At 38.6% G+C, this 25,490-nt stretch overlaps 1 protein-coding gene across 1 annotated transcript in view; it reads left to right on the top strand.

The window, feature by feature from the left end:
- LOC124121616 (vacuolar protein-sorting-associated protein 25-like) overlaps positions 1-25,490 on the top strand; it is a 74,768-nt gene that overhangs the window by 27,426 nt on the left and 21,852 nt on the right. The window contains exon 2 of the mRNA XM_048382527.1: positions 10,203-10,348. Coding sequence (XP_048238484.1) covers positions 10,203-10,348 — 146 coding nt within the window. The remainder of the gene's footprint in view (positions 1-10,202; positions 10,349-25,490) is intronic.

Raw genomic sequence — 25,490 nt, 5'->3', positions numbered from 1 at the left:
CAGATAATTTGGAAGCTTCCTCGAAGGTGGCCTCGGACGGACTCGAAGAAATCTTGGGTACCTACTACGATAATTCCACGTTACAGGTACCATCCTCGGAGTTTAGTATTAGGGAATTACGAGGTCTTGATAAGGCAATGCGAACAATGCGGGGAGAACTCACCAATAATATGGCCAAGATATCCGAAATTGACAAGCATATAGCTCAAGAGAAAACAAAACTTGAACAGGCGGGCGATGAGTTCAGTAGACGCCGCGTAGCGGAAAGATTGCGTAACTTAGAAGACGAAAGATCGGCCCACCTCGAAGCTGCTTCCAGTAATAGAGAGGCACTTCGTTCGCAAATCAGTCGAATTCGAGAAACTATCGATCGAGTCCTCAACGATGACACTACACTGGCCGATAAAATTAAAACATTGTTCAGAGAACAGGGAATAACAATTGCCAGTATTTTAACCGCATTGGGATTCATTATATCCACTTTGACTCTCGCGTTAACCGGTGGCACAGGTGGTGGCGGATCACCGCCTACTTCGGATGGTATAAAAGAGTGGATAAAAAAGCATTTAAAAGCATTAGGTTCAGCACTGGGAAAGCTCGCTGAGAAAGCCGCGGCCGCACTTCCCGGTATAATAGGGAGTGTTGTTTCCTGGCTCTTGAATTTATTAGCTGAGACCACTACTTGGCTTAGTCAAAAATTGTGGACACTGATCATAGCAATTGCAGGGCTGTTGTACGTATCCGCTAAGAACTATTTAACCAAATCAGTTCGCAAACCAAATCATGAGTAAACCAACTGCGACTCCACCTAATACAAGCGCTGTTTTTTCATCGATATGTTGTTGATTTTTAGCTGCAATATGCGGTGGCACTTGTGCGTCAGTAGATGTTTGTGCGTTAGTAGATGGTTGAGGGATAGTTGGTGTTTGCAGCTTGACTATTCCCTTTTCGCCCGTGATTGTTTGCGTTATTAATTCGACGTTAATATCTGAATTTATACCTGGTTTTTGTTGATCTGTAGCGATAACAATTTTATTATTATAGCCTATCACTTGACCGATCTTAAGTTCCATATTACTCGGAGACATGTATAGTCCCGGCGCATAAACGTAGTCCACTTTGGATTGAGCGTACTGTAATACATCTTGAAAACGCTTTATAGATGATGGTATGTCAACTGGTGAATTATTGGCGTCCTCCACATTTGCGACAAACTGTTTTTGCGCATCGAACGCCGTCCCAGTACCGATAATGGACGTTCGTGTTTGCGATTGTGCACCGAGAAATGCCCACACATAAGTTCTTATCGATTCATTAACTCTTACAAATCCTGGGTTAGTAAAATTATTTTCCGTTTTATCATTAAGAAATTCATTCCAAGCGTCATCGTTCAGTTGTACAAATTTTTTAACAATATAAATAGACCCACTCTTAAAACTCATAATATCCCCTCTCCAATCGTTACTATAAAGTTCCCAGCCTTTATACCAATGACCGGTTTTATGCAAATGATCATATATTCTTGTGTAAAGTTTGCTGGTACTCAACAACTTATTAAAATTAACATGAAGTTTATTAAGTTCTTTATATTCATAATCGCTTTCTTCTTTGACCGTTATTTTTTCCTCTGCGTACAGAACACCTAGACCATGGTTTGCTCCTTTAATGCGCCAATCTTTACTCGTAGAAACATTAAATTCCTGACAAATACGCTCATACGCGGACCTATCATAATTATTATTTGTGGAATTCCACGCTCGATCCTGCGGTAATGGAGCAGTAATTTCTTTAAGTATACGTCTAATCTGATAGTACACATGAAATGATAAAACAGACTTATTTAGCATAAATCCTGGGGCATTAACAGATACGCCACATCCCGTTGTGGCACACCATACGGCAAAGTTTAACTGATTCTGCCAAAATTGCATCGGATTGTGAAACCAATCGTGCACCATTTTATCGCTAGTTGCCGTGACCCTGTACTTTCCAAAGATATCAGGGAATTTAACGAAAAAATCAGTACCATAGGAATTTACCATAATCGATAGATTAGTAATGTGTCTTGATTTCATATTTAAGTTGTGATATAGTATCATTGTATATTTAATATGTATGTTACACCCCCTGGAATAACAAATGGTCAGTCTATTGAACTGCTTCATACTATCGATAACTCGGATGGACAACTCGAAGTAGCTATCTGTGATGTAACGTATTACCCGCTGTGGACCAATATAAATACTGTGAAAAGAAATAATGGGGTAAGGATAATTGAAAACGAATATATTAGCGTCCCCATTTTATACCTGATGGGTATTACAGCGTATGCTCACTCAATGATGAATTTTTTAAGCCTTTGGGAGCTAGTCTCACACAAAATGACTCGAATGGGACAGTGAAATACGACTCTGGAGAAAAAAGTGTATTTCTTTACGATACCTTATCATTTACACTTGGAGTTACACCACTCCTCAAATATAGACAACCCAACATAACAATACATGGAGATACATTGCCCGATTTAGTTCCCTATAAAGAGTTGTGTATCCATCTTGATAAAAAAAGCACGACGGATAATATTCAACTAGAAAGTCCTTCAACTCTGCTCAGATGTGTTCCAGTGAAAAATGAAAAATATAATAGCGGTAGAACGGAATCTTTCTCGTCATTACAATATAAAAAATTAAAGCGGGGTATTATTTCAGACCTCAAAATTTCTGTATTACATGTAAAACACCAACCTGTACATATAACAGGTAATTTTTTTAAGCTCTTGTATTACTAGAGAATCAAGCAATCTTTAAACAAATTAATTCATTGTAATCAATCAGGATTTATCCCTGGGAGATGTTAAAGTGAAAATACTAGATTACTTTACGATATCATATTTGAAACTAAGAGACTTGACAAAAAAGGTACGTTGATACTCATTGATTTTGAGAAAGCGTTCGACACCGTGAATAAAGATTTTATTTTCCTCGTTCTGGAAAAATTTGGCTTTGGGCCAAATATGATTAAATGGATACATATACTCATATCTAATGCCTCTTCTTGTATTGTCCAAAATGGCTACCTCTCTAAATTTTTCATGAATGAAAGAGGTTGTAGACAGGGTGACCAAATTTCCCCCTATTTGTTTCTTTTCGTAGCTGAAATTCTCGGTATCATGATTCGAAATAATGAAGATATAAAAGGTATACTTCTACACGATATTGAACACACATTGGGCCAATATGCTGACGACACCCAACTTTTTTTAGATGGCTCGGAAAAATCATTAAAATCAGCCATGGATACACTTGAAACTTTTTACAAAATCTCAGGATTAAAAATGAACTTTGAAAAAACCAAAGCAATATGGATAGGCAGTATGGCTGGTAGTAAAGTCCGATTTTGTCCTAACTTAAAGCTAGATTGGCATGATGGCAACTTTGAAGTTTTGGGCATATGTTTTAATGTTGACTTAAAAGACCTTTGGGTAATCAACACTAAAAAACGCCTTGATAATATCTATGGTATTATAAGCAAATAGAAAAAACGTAATTTGTCTTTGATGTGTAAAATAACAGTTAAGACCTTAATTCTCTCTACCCTTGTACATATTTTTTTCGCTCTCCCAAATCCATCAAAAGCTTTTATTGATCAATTGAATAGAATTCTTTTTAACTTTATTTGGAGTGGCAAAAGAGATAAGATTAAGAGGGATTATTTGAAAAGGAATTATAGTCAAGGTGGATTGAAAATGACTGATATACCCAAATTTATATCATCTTTAAAAATTTCATGTTTAAAAGGATATTGTGAAAAAAACGTTAATTATGACCTTGCTAGTTTTCAGCTGGCTCATATCTACACTTTAGGTGCCAGTTTGCACAAGAATTGGGAAATTGTAAATCCGTTCTGGAAAGATACCCTTATAGCCTGGAGTGACTTTATGCATTCATATGACTTTGAAGACTTAGAAAAAGCAGAAATTGCTTCCCAACCCATATGGTTAAACCATTATTTTAGAGAACCGGTATTAATTTTTAATGACTGGTTTAAAAAAGGTATAGTTACGATAAAAGACTTGTATGATGAAAACGGATGGATCCCTTTCCCACGTTTACAACAACTTTATGATCTTAAAGGAACTTTTCTCGACTATAACCGTATGTTTTTTAATATTCCAAGAAGTTGGAGACAAAATATTGATAAAAATCTACATTCCTCTTCTAATCTCACAGTATCTCCTTGGAATTATGATCTTACACGTTCTATTAAAGGAACAAAAGTGTTTTATAATAAACTGATAGGGAATTCCCTCCCTCTCCCTAAATCTTGTTTGAAATGGGAAAAATCAGCTGGGATGCTCTTTTCCATGGAATCAAATATTCAGTGTATATTGCCATGGGTTAAGGGACACAAAACTCAGGGATTTCCAGTTTAGATTTATTCATAAAGTAATATTTACTAAACGTTAGTTATTAAGAATGAAACTTATTGATAACGATGAGTGTTCTATGTGTCATACTCACAAAGAAAATATTTTTCATGTTTATATCGAATGTCATGTTGTTAAGAATTTTTGGTCAGATTTCTGTATTTACTTGACTCATATCTTGCATAGAAAAATCCTTATAACTGACAACGAGCTCCTCTTTGGTACCTCTGATGTATTAATTAACCATTTGATTGTAGCTGCTAACAGATTAATCTTTGTCCAGTGTATTAAGAATGAAAATGTTGACTTTGTTGCTTTTAAGAACACAATAAGAAGTATCTATGATGTTGAATATCATATTGCACGTAGAAATAACGACTTCTCTGCCTTTAATAGAAAATGGGCTTTGTTTACTCAAACTGCAAAATAACTTATTCACTTGATGTTTGCAACATAATTTGATGTACCATAAATACCGCATCTTTTAATTGTATACATAAATATGCCTTCATCTGTACCATGATGTGGATTATGCCTTCATCTGTACCATGATGTGGATTATGCCTTAGGCCTCCTCTGTACCATATCCTTTGAGAAGTACCTGTATTCATAAAGCTGTATTGCTTTCCGAGTGCTTATGTATCCTGTGTATATGACTGAATAAAAATTAAAAAAAAACAAAAAAAACTGTACATATAGGATACTTAAGTATAACACTCCATATCATAAATAATGGTTGATTCCATATTTAAGTTGTGATATAGTATCATTGTATATTTAATATGTATGTTACACTCCCGGGAATAACAAATGGTCAGTCTATTGAACTGCTTCATACTATCGATAACTCGGATGGACAACTCGAAGTAGCTCTATGCGATGTAACGTATTACCCGCTGTGGACCAATATAAGTGCTGCGAAAAGAAATAATTTGATACATATAGTTGATGGAGTTAGTATTCCCGAAATAATTACTATACCTGATGGGTATTACAGCGTATGCTCACTCAATGATGAAATTTTTAAGCCTAATGGAATTAGTCTCACACAAAATGAGTCGAATGGGTTACTGAAATTAGACACTGGAGAAAAGAATGTAAAGATTTACACGAACTTATCAGTTACACTTGGATTTGCACGCTTAATTGGCATAATATACAAGACATCAGATCAGGGGGTTAAATTTCCCGATTTAGTTCCCTATAAAGAGTTGTGCATCCATCTTGATCAAATCAGTACGACGGATAATATTCAACTAGAAAGTCCTTCAACTCTGCTCAGATCTATTCCAGTGAAACTCGGTACCAATGGTAAGTTATACGCTTTACACTTACACGATAATGTATACAAGCGGAAAGAAGTCACATTCACGGGTAATCTAGAAGATTTAAGCGATGTCGACGTTAGTAGACACCTTAAAAACACTTCGCACAATATTATTCGCAACAACGATAATAAATGGACTATGGTCGACGCAAACATCGAGTGGCTACTGAATATCGTCATTACCCCACCTCATGTGATGATGGGTAAGGGACATAATTTAACTAAGATAATAGTGGCATCGTACTCGCGGCTTATATCCCATCAAAACGAAAAAGTGTGTTAGTTACCCCCCTGCCAGAAAACCCAGGTCATATGTTATATAGTCGTCCGGCCTTAAAAAGTGTTACTTTAAATTTGGTTACTGAATTCGAAGATATTAAAGTTAACCTGAGTGCAATACCTAATATTTCTACTCTTATTATTGAAGTCTTGTTCGGAGATGTACTGGTAGATGCCTTCGAAATATTACCAGGTCTATCGATTAAATGGCTCCAGAAACACGAGCGTCAACGTTGCAGTATTATTCATATCGGAGCATCGCCCGTTGCAACCCTCGAGGGGGTCCAAATTATTAAAAGTGGTAGTATTTCTCTTACTAAGATATTCTTGCTGTTTAATATACATGTAATAAGGTTGATGTATAATCTCAAAACAATTAAGCAAGACCAATTAAAGACTATTATATGATCGTAATATACACTATGGGTTTATATCCAGCGCTCGATGAAGCAATTGAAAAGATGGAAACTGTTGATGGATTTCGATTACATCAAATAAGCGACATAAAACATCGAATAGACAAGGATAGGGAGTTGAGACTTGGATTGTATAAAAAGTATCGCAGGGCCGTGAATGCTCTGGACGGAGTTGACACCGCGCTTGTAGCAGCTGGCATGGGACTCGGTGAAGCGGGTGTCGGTTTACTATCAACTATAATCGCCGCGCCTATCGTGCTCGGCATGGAAATAGCCGCTGGAGTCTCGGGACTGGCAGGAATAGCGATAAAATTCATTTCTCGTAGGTTCCAATCTACCTTGCCCAGTGTATTCATGTTGTAGAATCTACCTTGCCCAGTGTATTCATGTTGTAGAATCTACCTTGCCCAGTGTATTCATGCTGTAGAATCTACCTTGCCGAGTGTATTCATGTTGTAGAATCTACCTTGCCCAGTGTATTCATGTTGTAGAATCTACCATGCCCAGTGTATTCATGTTGTAGAATCTACCTTGCCCAGTGTATTCATGCTGTAGAATCTACCTTGCCCAGTGCATTCATGCTGTAGAATCTACCTTGCCCAGGGGATTCATGTTGTAGAATCTACCTTGCCCAGTGCATTCATGTTGTAGAATCTACCTTGCCCAGTGTATTCATGTTGGGGAATCTACCTTGCCCAGTGCATTCATGTTGCAGAATCTACCTTGCCCAGTGTATTCATGTTGTAGAATCTACCTTGCCCAGTGCATTCATGCTTTAGAATCTACCTTGCCCAGTGCATTCATGCTGTAGAATCTACCTTGCCCAGTGTATTCATGTTGTAGAATCTACCTTGCCCAGTGTATTCATGTTGTAGAATCTACCTTGCCCAGTGTATTCATGTTGTAGAATCTACTTTGCCCAGTGTATTCATGTTGTAGAATCTACCTTGCCCAGTGTATTCATGTTGTAGAATCTACCATGCCCAGTGTATTCATGTTGTAGAATCTACCTTGCCCAGTGTATTCATGCTGTAGAATCTACCTTGCCCAGTGCATTCATGCTGTAGAATCTACCTTGCCCAGTGTATTCATGTTGTAGAATCTACCTTGCCCAGTGTATTCATGTTGTAGAATCTACCTTGCCCAGTGTATTCATGCTGTAGAATCTACCTTTCCCAGTGTATTCATGTTGTAGAATCTACCTTGCCCAGTGTATTCATGTTGTAGAATCTACCATGCCCAGTGCATTCATGTTGTAGAATCTACCTTGCCCAGTGCATTCATGTTTTAGAATCTACCTTGCCCAGTGCATTCATGTTGTAGAATCTACCTTGCCCAGTGTATTCATGTTGTAGAATCTACCTTGCCCAGTGTATTCATGTTGTAAAATCTACCTTGCCCAGGGGATTCATGTTGTAGAATCTACCTTGCCCAGTGTATTCATGTTGTAGAATCTATCTTGCCCAGTGTATTCATGTTGTACCTTGCCCAGTGTATTCATGTTGTAGAATCTACCTTGCCCAGTGTATTCATGTTGTAAAATCTACCTTGCCCAGTGCATTCATGTTGTAGAATCTACCTTGCCCAGTGTATTCATGTTGGGGAATATACCTTGCCCAGTGCATTCATGTTGCAGAATCTACCTTGCCAAATGTATTCATGTTGTAGAATCTACCTTGCCCAGTGTATTCATGCTTTAGAATCTACCTTGCCCAGTGCATTCATGCTGTAGAATCTACCTTGCCCAGTGTATTCATGTTGTAGAATCTACCTTGCCCAGTGTATTCATGTTGTAGAATCTACCTTGCCCAGTGTATTCATGCTGTAGAATCTACCTTGCCCAGTGTATTCATGTTGTAGAATCTACCATGCCCAGTGTATTCATGTTGTAGAATCTACCTTGCCCAGTGTATTCATGTTGTAGAATTTACCTTACCCAGTGTATTCATGTTGTGGAATCTACGTTGCCCAGTGTATTCATTTTGTAGAATCTACCTTGCCCAGTGTATTCATGCTGTAGAATCTACCTTGCCCAGTGTAGTCATGTTGTAGAATCTACCTTGCCCAGTGCATTCATGTTGTAGAATCTACCTTGCCCAGTGTATTCATGTTGTAGAATCTACCTTGCCCAGTGTATTCATGTTGTAGAATCTACCTTGCCCAGTGTATTCATGCTGTAGAATCTACCTTGCCCAGTGCATTCATGCTGTAGAATCTACCTTGCCCAGGGGATTCATGTTGTAGAATCTACCTTGCCCAGTGTATTCATGTTGTAAAATCTACCTTGCCCAGTGTATTCATGTTGTAGATTCTACCTTGCCCAGTGCATTCATGTTGTAGAATCTACCTTGCCCAGTGTATTCATGTTGTAGAATCTACCTTGCCCAGTGTATTCATGCTGTAGAATCTACCTTACCCAGTGCATTCATGCTGTAGAATCTACCTTGCCCAGTGTATTCATGTTGTAGAATCTACCTTGCCCAGTGTATTCATGTTGTGGAATCTACCTTGCCCAGTGTATTCATGTTGTGGAATCTACTTTGCCTAGTGTATTCATGTTGTAGAATCTACCTTGCCCAGTGTATTCATGTTGTGGAATCTACCTTGCCCAGGGGATTCATGTTGTAGAATCTACCTTGCCCAGTGTATTCATGTTGTAGAATCCAACTTGCCCAGTGTATTCATGTTGTAGAATTTACCTTACCCAGTGTATTCATGTTGTGGAATCTACCTTGCCCAGTGTATTCATGTTGTAGAATCTACCTTGTGCAGTGTATTCATGCTGTAGAATCTACCTTGCCCAGTGCATTCATGCTGTAGAATCTACCTTGCCCAGTGTATTCATGTTGTAGAATCTACCTTGCCCAGTGTATTCATGTTGTGGAATCTACCTTGCCCAGTGTATTCATGTTGTGGAATCTACTTTGCCCAGTGTATTCATGTTGTAGAATCTACCTTGCCCAGTGTATTCATGTTGTGGAATCTACCTTGCCCAGGGGATTCATTTTGTAGAATCTACCTTGCCCAGTGTATTCTTGTTGTAGAATCTACCTTGCCCAGTGTATTCATGTTGTAGAATTTACCTTACCCCTGTGTATTCATGTTGTGGAATCTACCTTGCCCAGTGTATTCATTTTGTAGAATCTACCTTGCCCAGTGTATTCATGCTGTAGAATCTACCTTGCCCAGTGTAGTCATGTTGTAGAATCTACCTTGCCCAGTGCATTCATGTTGTAGAATCTACCTTGCCCAGTGTATTCATGTTGTAGAATCTACCTTGCCAAGTGTATTCATGTTGTAGAATCTACCATGCCCAGTGTATTCATGTTGTAGAATCTACCTTGCCCAGTGTATTCATGCTGTAGAATCTACCTTGCCCAGTGTATTCATGTTGTAGAATCTACCTTGCCCAGTGTATTCATGTTGTAGAATCTACCTTGCCCAGTGTATTCATGTTGTAGAATCTACCTTGCCCAGTGTATTCATGTATCAGTGTTGTTGGATCCAGGAGATGTGTTTTGATCTGGTGATGGGATCCAGTTTGCCCTAAATTTGTTCTTTGGTCTGTCAGCACCATGCGCCTGTTCATTGGTTCAAGAATGGTCCACAGTTTCTGTCACTTGTTCATGCTTGTTATTCTTGTCATTCATAATAGGTGCAGACACAATAGGGATAAATAACCTAGCCTTTCAATGAGGCATTTTGTGTTCATTTCAATATATACCTGAATTTGTTTATCTCTTTGGTGTTCCAGCATTCAGCCCAATCAGGAAACAAGGAAGAAACAGCTGGAAGCATGGTGTACCCTTATCCTAAGCTACCATCGCCACATCAAGAATTACAGTCTAGATGTCACAGAGGCACAGAATTCTCCACTCTTCTATAACAAGTCCATTGACAGTATCCTTTGTTGCCTTATTTAACACCTGGGGCGGTCGGGTAGCCTAGACGTGTTGGTTCGATTCCCAACATGGGTACAATGTGTGAGACCCATTTCTGGTGTCCCCCGCAGTGATATTGCTGTAATATTGCTAAAAGCAACGTAAACCCATACTCACTCAATCACTCACTTATTTAACACCTAGGTCCAATTGCACAGAACAATCTTAGTATCAATCAATCTTAGGCGCCTACAATCAACTCTACAATCACCATACAATTGTCCTATTCCACTTGCACAAACTGATTTTAGTGAGATTGTAAGACGGCTTGGATTTAAGACTGCGATATTAGCTTAGATTAAAACCTTCAATATGTTAAACTCGACTCCTATCTACAGTTGTTTGCAAGCTTGCTGCGCATACAATAAGTGGACCGGTTACAACACACAACACACACCTTGCAAGTTTTAAGAAAGGTCCACATTATTTGAAGGTACGATTACCAGAATGGTGGTATATATTTTTGTCAGACTTGATACTGTCATGATTTAGGAATTGTTTGATATTGCACCTAGAGAAATACCTACTTATGTTTTTTAAGGTATTGAAATACAAGAAATTACATTCATAAACTTGGCTCCAGATTTAGTGACATAGTTATTATGAAAATTAAGATAAAAAAATATAATATTCCCTTATGACATAACACGTCAATGTATGGTCTTCATATATTTAGGGGGGGGCACAGGTGGCCCAGTCGTCTAAGGCGCCGTGATTCGCTGTGCAGGGTTATGTCTATTGGGCACGCCCGAAACCTATGATTGTGGGTTCGAATCCCGGTTCGCCCCGACTATGTTTCTAGGTTTGTCAGCGCCATACCCATGCTCGTGGGTTTCACCGAAGTGGTAAATGTCTGAGACCTGCATCACTTGGGGCAGTCCTCCCACATTAAGCTGACACGCTGCGATATAACTGGAAAACTGTTAAAAGCGTTGTTAAACCCAACTCACTCACACACATATATTTATGGGAGCTTTTTGTAAAATCCTAAATGTATCCTTCATATTTTTGTTTTTCTACCATTACAAAGGATGTTATGACTACCTTTTCAAAACACAGAAAGAAGGGGGGCTTCAAGAAAGCATGGATGGGAAATAAGAATAATAAATAATATTTTGAAAAAGCAGTTGTTTAATATATATTCACTGCATATTAATGATATTGATATTTATTTTTAAGTGTGAATTTTACTTTTGCTAATCATGGGATATTTTACACAAATTTCAAATGTCTTGTCACGGGTATTTGCTTGTTTGATGAATATTATTTTCTTTTCATTTCATATATGAAAACTGCGTGTCCTCGTCCAACTCGATTTTTAGATTCAAACGTATGATTTTGCACTCTATCTTCAGTATCTTGTATTTATTTGAAGATTAATTAAATGATAAACTGAAGACAAAATAACTGACACGAATGTGACCCAAAAGAAAGGTGGATCTCAGCGATTCTACAACAAGAATACAATGGGCAACGTAGATTCTACAACATGAAAACACTGGGCAAGGTAGATTCTACAACATGAATACACTGGGCAAGGTAGATTCCACAACATGAATACACTGGGCAAGGTAGATTCTACAGCATGAATGCACTGGGCAAAGTAGATTCCACAACATGAATACACTGGGCAAGGTAGATTTACCACATGAATACACTGGGCAAGGTAGATTCTACAATATGAATGCACTGGGCAAGGTAAATTCTACAACATGAATGCACTGGGCAAGGTAAATTCTACAACATGAATACACTGGGCAAAGTAGATTCTACAACATGAATATACTGGGCAAGGTAGATTCTACAACATGAATGCACTGGGCAAGGTAGATTCTTCAACATGAATACACTCGGCAAGGTAAATTCTACAACAGATAGATAGATATTCTTTATTTCCTCCAATTGAATGAAGATTACAATATGCAGGTATGGTTATGTTACATGTTTAACATGAATTGGGAGTATATTTACACATGTGCATAAACATACAAGTTTTCTAGCAGGTGTTGCCATTTCCTTATAAAGCGGCTTACATTAATTATTACTTCTGCCCACACATCTCTTTCTAGCTCCATAATACATTCTATTGGACACCCACCAAGTAAGAACGCAAGAATAATATCATCATCTTTCTCCCAAATCTTAACAAAAACATTTACATCCATGATATCACATATGGTGTTAAAAAGTAAATTTCGGTCATTCATATTGATCGTGCAGGACATAAACACGTGCTTTACAATATCATTGGCAACAGTTTTACAATAGCATTCTCTAGAGACAATTTCAGCTGATCCATAGAATACAAGCCTTGCAATATTAGTTAAATGGTCATACTTCTCCAGGGCTAGTTTCCAGAGATAGTGTTCAGTACTTGATCTTATTCTAACATATCTTGACAGACTGAGTCTTGAATTAAGATGGACATAAAATACATCATCTCGATGAGATTTAATAGCATCATTCACGGCCTTGGACCAGCATTTCTTTTTAATAAATTGACAATTATTGACATAGTTAACAAGTGTATTACTTAGGTTATACTTCTGTACAAGTTGTAGCATATTATATATCGGAGATTTTCTACTCCATACATTGCATGTAAAACTATCTGTACACATAAATTGACCCAGGCGAACTAGAAACATAACTTTAAAAACACAGTTACACTTTGTATTGCATAGCTTTCCTAAGAAGTTGAGTGCTCTTTTATCTATGTAATACTGTAGTGGCAAGATGCCGATAGCATCCAATACAACAATACTGGGAGTGCGCCTGTGTAGTCCCTGAACTTTTTTACAAAATTGACGTTGTACGACTTCAAGCATTTCATACACTCTAAGAGGAAGTTTACCCCATACGCTGCATCCATAGAGGCCACATGACAAGATTACCCTCTCCCAGATACGTGCTGCAGATAAAGGATTCAGGCCACCAAAGTACAGCCCATTGTCATGGTTAGTGTTGATGAGTACACGTAACTTTTCACATGCAGATTTTGTACGTTCAAGTGATGATTTATCTGTACTAAGATATACACCTGCATATTTAATAGATTTCATTTGTGGAACATGCATATCGCCAATTGATACATTAGTGGTTTGAACCTTATTGTTTGGGCATCCAAAGTATAGAACTGCACTCTTGCTTACATTATATTTTAGCTGCCACATGTGAGCATAGTTTTGAACGACATCAAGAAGATTTTGCAGGCCTTTATTTGAGATACTCAATAAAGTAGTGTCGTCAGCAAGAAGGATCCCAGGGCATTTACCCCATGGGAGAATTAAGCCAGAATCTGAGTTTTCAAGTTCATATAGGAGGTCATTAATAAATAGCGTGAAAAGCCAGGCGGACATTACTCTACCTTGACCTACTCCTTGATTCACGGGGAAGGCATCCGACTTAAATCCTTCAAAACATACAAATGATTTCATAGAGCTGTAGGAGAGCCTTAATATTCTCCATAGTTTACCCGTTATTCCTATATCATACAGTTTAATAAATAATCCATCAAGCCATACCCGATCAAATGCTTTTTCGTTATCTAAGAATGCACAGTATACGGGCGACATCCTTTCATTGTAATATGCAATATTTTCTGTTAGCGTAAGTACAGCCGTTTCAGCACCATAGTGACGTCTAAATCCAAATTGCAAAGGATGGGGAAATTCTATGTTATTATCTACCCACGACTCTATTCTGTTGAGAAGAAGTCTTTCAAAGAGTTTACTTAATACAGGCGTCATTGTTATTCCTCTATAATTGGCAGGGTCATATTTTGGTTTACCATGGCCTTTGTGTATAGGTAGAATTTGACCTATAGAAAATGATTTTGGAATGTATTCAAAGTTGATCATGGCATTGAATAGTAAGGCAATATGATACATCAGAGATCTACCAGCCTTCTTTATATGCTCATTTACAATACCGTCAGGACCAGGCGACTTTCGAGCTTTAAGTCGTTTTACTGCACAATGGATTTCATCTTTAGTGAATGGATAATGCAGTGGAGATCTGGTGTCGTTATCTATATCGTCTATCGTTTCAATATTAGCAACTCGCTCTTTAACATTCTGAGCATGTGCATAGTCACATTTAACATCAGGGCAAGGAGTAGCTAGTGTATGAAAATACAGTCCAAACAGGTTGCAAATATCCTTTCCCTCGTAACAAGTTTGAGTGCCATAGACAAGCTTTTCAGTATTACCTTTATAGCGTTTGTAGCGTTTTGTCGTTTTGTAGAATTCTTTGACATCTACTTCTGCTGCCGCGTATATTTCATTAAATTTATCTTTAGATAACTGGTGTTTAGCATGGCGATGTTTCTTACGGAAGAGACGTTTACTTTCTTTATATTTTGCATAGGCAGCATCGTTTTTGTCTCTAACTTTACCACTCGTAACCCATTGTCGGCGATAATTTCGCATTTCTTTATGTAAATTATTAAGACCATCTTTCTTCCAGTAAGGTTTGAGATAGGGTCTAAAGCGTGTGGATGGAATACTACCGGCGGCAGAGGCATGTAGAGAACCTGTGATAAAGTCACAGTAGTATTCAATATATTCTGCATTGCTATCAAAGTGAGCGTTGTTAATTTGAGTGTCGCGGAAGTAGTTTTCCGTTTCGTATCGATATAGCATTAGGTCAATTTCACTAGCCTTAGTCCAGTTTAGGTTCTCTCCATGATAATTCCCAATATTTACAGGGAGACGAATACAAACGAGTATTGGTAGGTGATCTGAGATGTTATACGGAATGCTAGTGTCTATGGCATATCCAGTAACACTGCTTAGTGAATCAATATCTATAAAGACGTAGTCAATTAATGTTTTTACTTTGTTACATTTACTATGGAAAGTGTACCTGTATTCATCAAGTGGAACCACCGAATAAAGGTGACGTTCGCAAAGCAGTCGTAATAGGCACCTAGCCCTGGGTTTCATATTGATATCATGACTGATGTCAGTATTAAAGTCTCCTAGAAGGTAGGTTGGATATTCTTGAGAGAGAATATCATAAAGTTCCATAACATAGTACAGTTCTTCATAGTACACACTGTCTAGGACATTTGTTGATGGCAGTCTAGTCCCCAGTACATACACATGGCTAGTGCCGATGTGTAGTTTAATGCACAGTACGTGGCGGCTGTAGTGGGTGTCAATTAGAGTAACTTTGCACCAGTCACCTTTCCGTACAAACATGGCTACACCTCCAGAACCTCGCTGATGCTGGTTAGAGTCACAGCTGGATTTCGAATACACATTAAAATTGTCGTGGAATGTTTCCAGAAACTGTAAGTTTTCCCTGTCTAGCCAGTGCTCTGTAACAAGCACGACGTCACATATGTCGAGTTTATTGCACAGCTCAGCCGTTCCATGTTTGATCCCACGAATGTTCCATGTAGCTAGGTTGAGTAGGGTTATCAGTGTACATACGTTGATGGCTAGAGTTGCAGGATGATCAGGCATCACAGTTAATACTCACTCTCGCCTTGCTTATCATTAGAGTACCATGAGTTACGGGGAACCCATTCTCTACAGTTCACGTTCTCGGGCCAGAATGTGTTGTCGTCCAATATTATCTTGGCACACTGTACAGGAACTGCTATGCGGATGGTATAGGTTGGGTTCGAGCCTTCCCAGTGTCGTAGGAGAATTATATTTGTAATTGTCACACCCCGTTCTTTGGCGTAGTCGACGATAGCATCTTTCACTATGTCAAATGATTCGTCTGCTCTCACATATGACATCACGAGTCTCCTGTTCTTGTACTTAGCAACACCTGTGAAAGATCGTCTCCACTGATTACCAAACTGCACAGATCTTAAATGTTGGTGTTCCTTAGGATGGCTAGATACATTGTCTTGGGTTGACGTTGGCTTGTCTCTCATGTTTTCAGCTTGTTTCATCTTGTCGGGCACGTGCTCGTGGGGTTGGCTATCATCCAGAAAGAGTAAGCTGTCCTCTGGGCTTGGTAGTGGATGGATATCAGCGCAGGTTGTGACTGTGCTGTTTTGTACAGCATGATGTGTTACATCATACCCTGGACTGAAGTTACCTTCAGCAGTGAATGGCCTTGAGTTAGGCCGAACTGGAGGCCTGGTCTCGCCACAGCTTGGGTTGTTAACTGCCTCTGAATAGAGTAGCTTGTTCCTGGTATTCATGCAGTCAATCTTGCCATCAATTGCACAGGCTGTTTTATTTATCCCATTTATTGTTGTGTTCAGAGTGTCTTTCATGTCCTTAATGTCAACATCCTTCCTCTGGATTTCACTTTTTAACGTAGTGATTTCAGATTTCATTTTGTCTACATTACACTTGAGCTTCTGGACTTCACTGTAATATATTTTGATTTCATCATTCTTTTGTTCAAGTGCACTTATCATATCCCGCATGTCACTCTCATATTTAGATTTGAAATCTTGCAGGTTCTCATTTACATCCATGAATTTTTCGCACATATCTTCATGAAAACACATCAATTTAGTGAACATACGAGCCATAGTGTCCTTATTATTCAGACTATTGTCTGAACTTTCTATATCTGCATGATCGTCTGATCGAGTTTTCTGTTTACTCATGACTTCACTCTGTATCACATGAGCTGGCACGGATCCATGTATGTATCTATACAGCAGGTACACATCAGAAGCATACTTTTCTAGAACAGTTTTCAATTGTCCAGATCGCTTAACTCGTTTGATGAGCATCCCGTCAGGAAAATCTTCACATTTATCTTTCGCAACATTGTATATTGATAGTCTAATATCATTTAGGAGTCCCTCGTCATTTTTGTACGCAACACATAGTTTTTGTTGACATGTTTGTCTATCGTACTCACCAAGTAGTTCATCAAGTTCTCGCAGAATATCACAGTCAAGTGGGTCGGTGATTTGTCGGTTCTCCATGATGTTGCATCAAAGCTGTCTACAGGACAATACATACGAGAAATCTCTAGGAGTTCGCAATTATTGTCGTCCACTTTCACAGCAACGCTGTAGTATGCATCATACTTTGTTCAGGTTTCGTTGATACACTGGGCAAGGTAGATTCTACAACATGAATATACTGGGCAAAGTAGATTCTACAACATGAATACACTGGGCAAAGTAGATTCTACAACATGAATACACTGGGCAAAGTAGATTCTACAACATGAATACACTGGGCAAGGTAGATTCCACAACATGAATACACTGGGCAAGGTAGATTCTACAGAATGAATACACTGGGCAACATAGATTCTACAACATGAATACACTAGGCAAGGTAGAACCTACAACATGAATACACTGGGCAAGGTAAATTCTACAACATGAATACACTAGACAAGGTAGATTCTACAACATGAATACACTGGGTAAGGTAAATTCTACAACATGAATACACTGGGAAAGGTAGATTCTACAACATGAATACACTAGCCAAGGTAGATTCTACAACATGAATACACTGGGCAAGGTAGATTCTACAACATGAATACACTGGGCAAGGTAGATTCTACAACATGAATACACTGGGCAAGGTAGATTCCACAACATGAATACACTGGGCAAAGTAGATTCTACAACATGAATACACTGGGCAAGGTACCGTATATGACCGCGTATAAGCCGAATTTTGAGGACCAGAAAAAAGATTCTGTAGAAAGGGGTCGGCTTATCCACGGGATACACTTTCATGATAGTATTTTTCAGATCGTGATCTGTCAGAAACATCGCCTGAATGACGGTCCGATAGATTACAACTTCCCGAAAGTTTGGAAGTTGCCACAACTAGAGCCATTATTGTTATAAATTATCAATAAAGTTATTATTATACACCAATGTTGTCATTATTAAAAAAATGTTATGCATGTTACTACTTCCGATAATAAGTTTTCAATTGAATGTTCAAAGTTTATCGTTCTTCGTCAACTCCACAATCTTTACATGTAACAATATACGTAATTCACAGCTATAATATATAATCCCGAGATAAAATCGCCAATAGCTATTACGTACGTTTTGCAAAGTTTATAAATTGATAGTGAACAAGTGTCTACCTTTATTGAAAGGGGCAAATAAACAACTGTATTGGCGAGTTATTCCGTTCGCCATTTGCAAAAACATGTGATCAGCTGTTTCCTGTGACGTCACAAACGGTGACCACTGTGATTGCTTCCTGTTGTTTAAAGCAACACGGTACACAAGGAAATCAGCATTGATAATAACGGGCCGATTGCTATTGTCATGTTGTTTACACAAACATTTTCAAGTTGTGGGTGCTTAGCGATCGTGTTGGGAGTAGGGGCTTAATTCCTTTGTTTTCGAGAGATTAGTTTAATAAACTGGAAAAGCCTGTGAGTAAGTGATGGTCATTCAATGTGTTCATAGTATGATAGTTTATTTAATTCAATTGGATTAACATACAATAGTGGTGTAAAGGGGGTTATAAAAGTTGGTATATTTTTACTGACTGACATTTTCATCATGAGTTTTAAACGAAAACGCCATGCTTACGATGCTGAATTCAAACTGCGAGTTTTCGCTCCAGCTGATATATTTTCTCACGGGTTCAGAATTCTATATACACCGATTCACAAAATGGCACTTGGTTGTTGATGGCAACTATAACGATCATTATGAGATTAAAAAACCCCACGAGAAACAGCTTCCCACATTATGAAAGTGGATGACTGGTTTGTTAAATCTTTATTAGAAATAATAATGACTTTTTCAATATAATTACAACGTTTTTCATCTTATATTTTTGAATATCTGCGAGTACCGGCACATGTCTTGCAGTCCGACTTCGCAGTGTTTTTTGTCTTTCAATTCCTGATTCGGCTTATCTGCGGGTCATATCATTTTCTTTCGTATTTCAATGGTCAAATTAACACCTCGGCTTATCTACGGGGTCGGCTTATCCGCGGTCATATACGGTAGATTCTACAACATGAATACACTGGGCAAGGTAGATTCCACAACATGAATACACCGGGCAAGGTAGATTTACAACATGAATACACTGGGCAAGGTAGATTCTACAACATGAATACACTGGGAAAGGTAAATTCTACAACATGAATACATTGTGCAAGGTAGATTCTACAACATGAATATACTGGGCAAAGTAGATTCTACAAGCAGAATACACTGGGCAAAGTAGATTCTACAACATGAATACACTGGGCAAAGTAGATTCTACAACATGAATACACTAGACAAGGTAGATTCCACAACATGAATACACTAGGCAAGGTAGATTCTACAGAATGAATACACTGGGCAACGTAGATTCTACAACATGAATACACTAGGCAAGGAAGATTCTACAACATAAATACTCTGGGCAAGGTAGATTCTACAACATGAATACACTGGGTAAGGTAAATTCTACAACATGAATACACTGGGAAAGGTAGATTCTAAAACATGAATACACTAGCCAAGGTAGATTCTACAACATGAATACACCGGGCAAGGTAGATTCTACAACATGAATACACCGGGCAAGGTAGATTCTACAACATGAATACACTGGGCAAGGTAGATTCTACAACATGAATACACTGGGCAAAGTAGATTCCACAACATGAATACACTTTGCAAAGGAGATTCTACAACATGAATACACTGGGCAAAGTAGATTCTACAACATGAATACACTGGGCAAGGTAGATTCCACAACATGAATACACCGGGCAAAGTAGATTTACAATATGAATACACTGGGCAAGGTAGATTCTACAACATGAATGCACTGGGGCAAGGTAAATTCTACAACAAGAATGCACTGGGCAAGGTAAATTCTACAACATGAATGCACTGGGCAAGGTAAATTCTACAACATGAATACACTGGGCAAAGTAGATTCTACAACATGAATATACTGGGCAAGGTAGATTCTACAACATGAATATACTGGGCAAGGTAGATTCTACAACATGAATGCACTGGGCAAGGTAGATTCTACAACATGAATGCACTGGGAAAAGTAGATTCCACAACATGAATACACTGGGCAAAGTAGATTCTAAAACATGAATACACTGGGCAAAGTAGATTCTACAACATGAATACACTGGGCAAGGTAGATTCTACAACATGAATACACCGGGTAAGGTAAATTCTACAACATGAATACACTGGGCAAGGTAGATTCTACAACATGAATACACTAGGCAAAGTAGATTCCACAACATGAATACTTTGGGCAAGGTAGATTCTACAACATGAATACACTGGGCAAAGTAGATTCTACAACATGAATACACTGGGCAAGGTAGATTCTGCAACATGAATGCACTGGGCAAAGGTAGATTCCCCAACATGAATACACTGGGCAAGGTAGATTCTACAACATGAATGCACTGGGCAAGGTAGATTTTACAACATGAATACACTGGGCAAGGTAGATTCTACAACATGAATCCCCTGGGCAAGATAGATTCTACAGCATGAATGCACTGGGCAAGGTACATTCTACAATATGAATACACTGGGCAAGGTAGATTCTACAACATGAATCCCCTGGGCAAGGTAGATTCTACAGCATGAATGCACTGGGCAAGGTAGATTCTACAGCATGAATGCACTGGGCAAGGTAGATTCCACAACATGAATACACTGGGCAAGGTAGATTCTACAATATGAATACACTTTGCAAAGTAGATTCTACAACATGAATACACTGGGCAAGGTAGATTCTACAAGATGAATACACTGGGCAAAGTAGATTCTACAACATGAATACACTGGGCAAAGTAGATTCTACAGAATGAATACTCTGGCCAACGTAGATTCTACAACATGAATACACCGGGCAAGGTAGATTCTACAACATGAATACACTGGGCAAAGTAGATTCTACAACATGAATACACTGGGCAAGGTAGATTCTACAACATGAATACACTGGGCAAAGTAGATTCTACAGAATGAATACACTAGGCAAGGTAGATTCTACAGAATGAATACACTAGGCAAGGTAGATTCTACAACATTAATACACGGGGCAAGGTAGATTCTACAACATGAATACACTAGGCAAGGTAGATTCTACAGAATGAATACACTGGGCAACGTAGATTCTACAACATGAATACACTAGGCAAGGTAGATTCCACAACATGAATACACCGGGCAAGGTAGATTCTACAACATGAATACACTGGGCAAGGTAGATTCTACAACATGAATACACTGGGCAACGTAGATTCTACAACATGAATACACTAGGCAAGGTAGATTCTACAACATGAATACACTGGGCAAAGTAGATTCCACAACATGAATACACTTTGCAAAGGAGATTCTACAACATGAATACACTGGGCAAAGTAGATTCTACAACATGAATACACTGGGCAAGGTAGATTCCACAACATGAATACACCGGGCAAAGTAGATTTACAACATGAATACACTGGGCAAGGTAGATTCTACAACATGAATGCACTGGGGCAAGGTAAATTCTACAACAAGAATGCACTGGGCAAGGTAAATTCTACAACATGAATGCACTGGGCAAGGTAAATTCTACAACATGAATACACTGGGCAAAGTAGATTCTACAACATGAATATACTGGGCAAGGTAGATTCTACAACATGAATATACTGGGCAAGGTAGATTCTACAACATGAATGCACTGGGCAAGGTAGATTCTACAACATGAATGCACTGGGAAAAGTAGATTCCACAACATGAATACACTGGGCAAAGTAGATTCTAAAACATGAATACACTGGGCAAAGTAGATTCTACAACATGAATACACTGGGCAAGGTAGATTCTACAACATGAATACACTAGGCAAAGTAGATTCCACAACATGAATACACTGGGCAAGGTAGATTCTGCAACATGAATGCACTGGGCAACGTAGATTCTACAACATGAATACACTAGGCAAGGTAGATTCTACAACATGAATACACCGGGCAAGGTAGATTCTACAACATGAATACACTGGGCAAGGTAGATTCTACAACATGAATACACTGGGCAAAGTAGATTCCACAACATGAATACACTTTGCAAAGGAGATTCTACAACATGAATACACTGGGCAAAGTAGATTCTACAACATGAATACACTGGGCAAGGTAGATTCTACAACATGAATACACTGGGCAAAGTAGATTCCACAACATGAATACACCGGGCAAAGTAGATTTACAACATGAATACACTGGGCAAGGTAGATTCTACAACATGAATGCACTGGGGCAAGGTAAATTCTACAACAAGAATGCACTGGGCAAGGTAAATTCTACAACTTGAATGCACTGGGTAAGGTAAATTCTACAACATGAATACACTGGGCAAAGTAGATTCTACAACATGAATATACTGGGCAAGGTAGATTCTACAACATGAATGCACTGGGCAAGGTAGATTCTACAACATGAATGCACTGGGAAAAGTAGATTCCACAACATGAATACACTGGGCAAAGTAGATTCTAAAACATGAATACACTGGGCAAGGTAGATTCTACAACATGAATACACTGGGCAAGGTAAATTCTACAACATGAATACACTGGGCAAGGTAGATTCTACAACATGAATACACTGGGTAAGGTAAATTCTACAACATGAATACACTGGGCAAGGTAGATTCTACAACATGAATACACTAGGCAAAGTAGATTCCACAACATGAATACTTTGGGCAAAGTAGATTCTACAACATGAATACACTGGGCAAGGTAGATTCTACAACATGAATACACTGGGCAAGGTAGATTCCACAACATACTGGGCAAGGTAGATTCCACAACATGAATACACTGGGCAAGGTAGATTCTACAATATGAATACACTTTGCAAAGTAGATTCTACAACATGAATACACTGGGCAAGGTAGATTCTACAAGATGAATACACTGGGCAAGGTAGATTCTACAACATGAATACACTAGGCAAGGTAGATTCTACAGAATGAATACACTGGGCAACGTAGATTCTACAACATGAATACACTAGGCAAGGTAGATTCTACAACATAAATACTCTGGGCAAGGTAGATTCTACAACATGAATACACTGGGTAAGGTAAATTCTACAACATGAATACACTGGGAAAGGTAGATTCTAAAACATGAATACACTGGGCATGGTAGATTCTACAACATGAATACAATGGGCAAGGTAGATTCTACAACATGAATACACTGGGAAAGGTAGATTCTACAACATGAATATACTGGGCAAGGTAGATTCTACAACAAGAATGCACTGGGCAAGGTAAATTCTACAACATGAATGCACTGGGCAAGGTAAATTCTACAACATGAATACACTGGGCAAAGTAGATTCTACAACATGAATATACTGGTCAAGGTAGATTCTACAACATGAATATACTGGGCAAGGTAGATTCTACAACATGAATGCACTGGGCAAGGTAGATTCTACAACATGAATGCACTGGGAAAAGTAGATTCCACAACATGAATACACTGGGCAAAGTAGATTCTAAAACATGAATACACTGGGCAAAGTAGATTCTACAACATGAATACACTGGGGAAGGTAGATTCTACAACATGAATACACTAGGCAAAGTAGATTCCACAACATGAATACACTGGGCAAGGTAGATTCTGCAACATGAATGCACTGGGCAACGTAGATTCTACAACATGAATACACTAGGCAAGGTAGATTCTACAACATGAATACACCGGGCAAGGTAGATTCTACAACATGAATACACTGGGCAAGGTAGATTCTACAACATGAATACACTGGGCAAAGTAGATTCCACAACATGAATACACTTTGCAAAGGAGATTCTACAACATGAATACACTGGGCAAAGTAGATTCTACAACATGAATACACTGGGCAAGGTAGATTCTACAACATGAATACACTGGGCAAAGTAGATTCCACAACATGAATACACCGGGCAAAGTAGATTTACAACATGAATACACTGGGCAAGGTAGATTCTACAACATGAATGCACTGGGGCAAGGTAAATTCTACAACAAGAATGCACTGGGCAAGGTAAATTCTACAACTTGAATGCACTGGGCAAGGTAAATTCTACAACATGAATACACTGGGCAAAGTAGATTCTACAACATGAATATACTGGGCAAGGTAGATTCTACAACATGAATGCACTGGGCAAGGTAGATTCTACAACATGAATGCACTGGGAAAAGTAGATTCCACAACATGAATACACTGGGCAAAGTAGATTCTAAAACATGAATACACTGGGCAAGGTAGATTCTACAACATGAATACACTGGGCAAGGTAAATTCTACAACATGAATACACTGGGCAAGGTAGATTCTACAACATGAATACACTGGGTAAGGTAAATTCTACAACATGAATACACTGGGCAAGGTAGATTCTACAACATGAATACACTAGGCAAAGTAGATTCCACAACATGAATACTTTGGGCAAAGTAGATTCTACAACATGAATACACTGGGCAAGGTAGATTCTACAACATGAATACACTGGGCAAGGTAGATTCCACAACATGAATACACTGGGCAAGGTAGATTCCACAACATGAATACACTGGGCAAGGTAGATTCTACAATATGAATACACTTTGCAAAGTAGATTCTACAACATGAATACACTGGGCAAGGTAGATTCTACAAGATGAATACACTGGGCAAGGTAGATTCTACAACATGAATACACTAGGCAAGGTAGATTCTACAGAATGAATACACTGGGCAACGTAGATTCTACAACATGAATACACTAGGCAAGGTAGATTCTACAACATAAATACTCTGGGCAAGGTAGATTCTACAACATGAATACACTGGGTAAGGTAAATTCTACAACATGAATACACTGGGAAAGGTAGATTCTAAAACATGAATACACTGGGCATGGTAGATTCTACAACATGAATACAATGGGCAAGGTAGATTCTACAACATGAATACACTGGGAAAGGTAGATTCTACAACATGAATACACTGGGCAAAGTAGATTCCACAACATGAATACACTTGGCAAAGTAGATTCTACAACATGAATACACTGGGCAAAGTAGATTCTACAACATGAATACACCGGGCAATGTAGATTCTACAACATGAATACACCGGGCAAGGTAGAT

Source organism: Haliotis rufescens, unplaced genomic scaffold, assembly GCF_023055435.1.
Source record: "Haliotis rufescens isolate VD_foot unplaced genomic scaffold, xgHalRufe1.0.p SCAF_4, whole genome shotgun sequence".
NCBI lineage: Eukaryota > Metazoa > Mollusca > Gastropoda > Lepetellida > Haliotidae > Haliotis > Haliotis rufescens.
The sequence above is the reverse complement of the archived record's forward strand: the minus strand, read 5'-3'. Positions and strand labels throughout refer to the sequence as shown.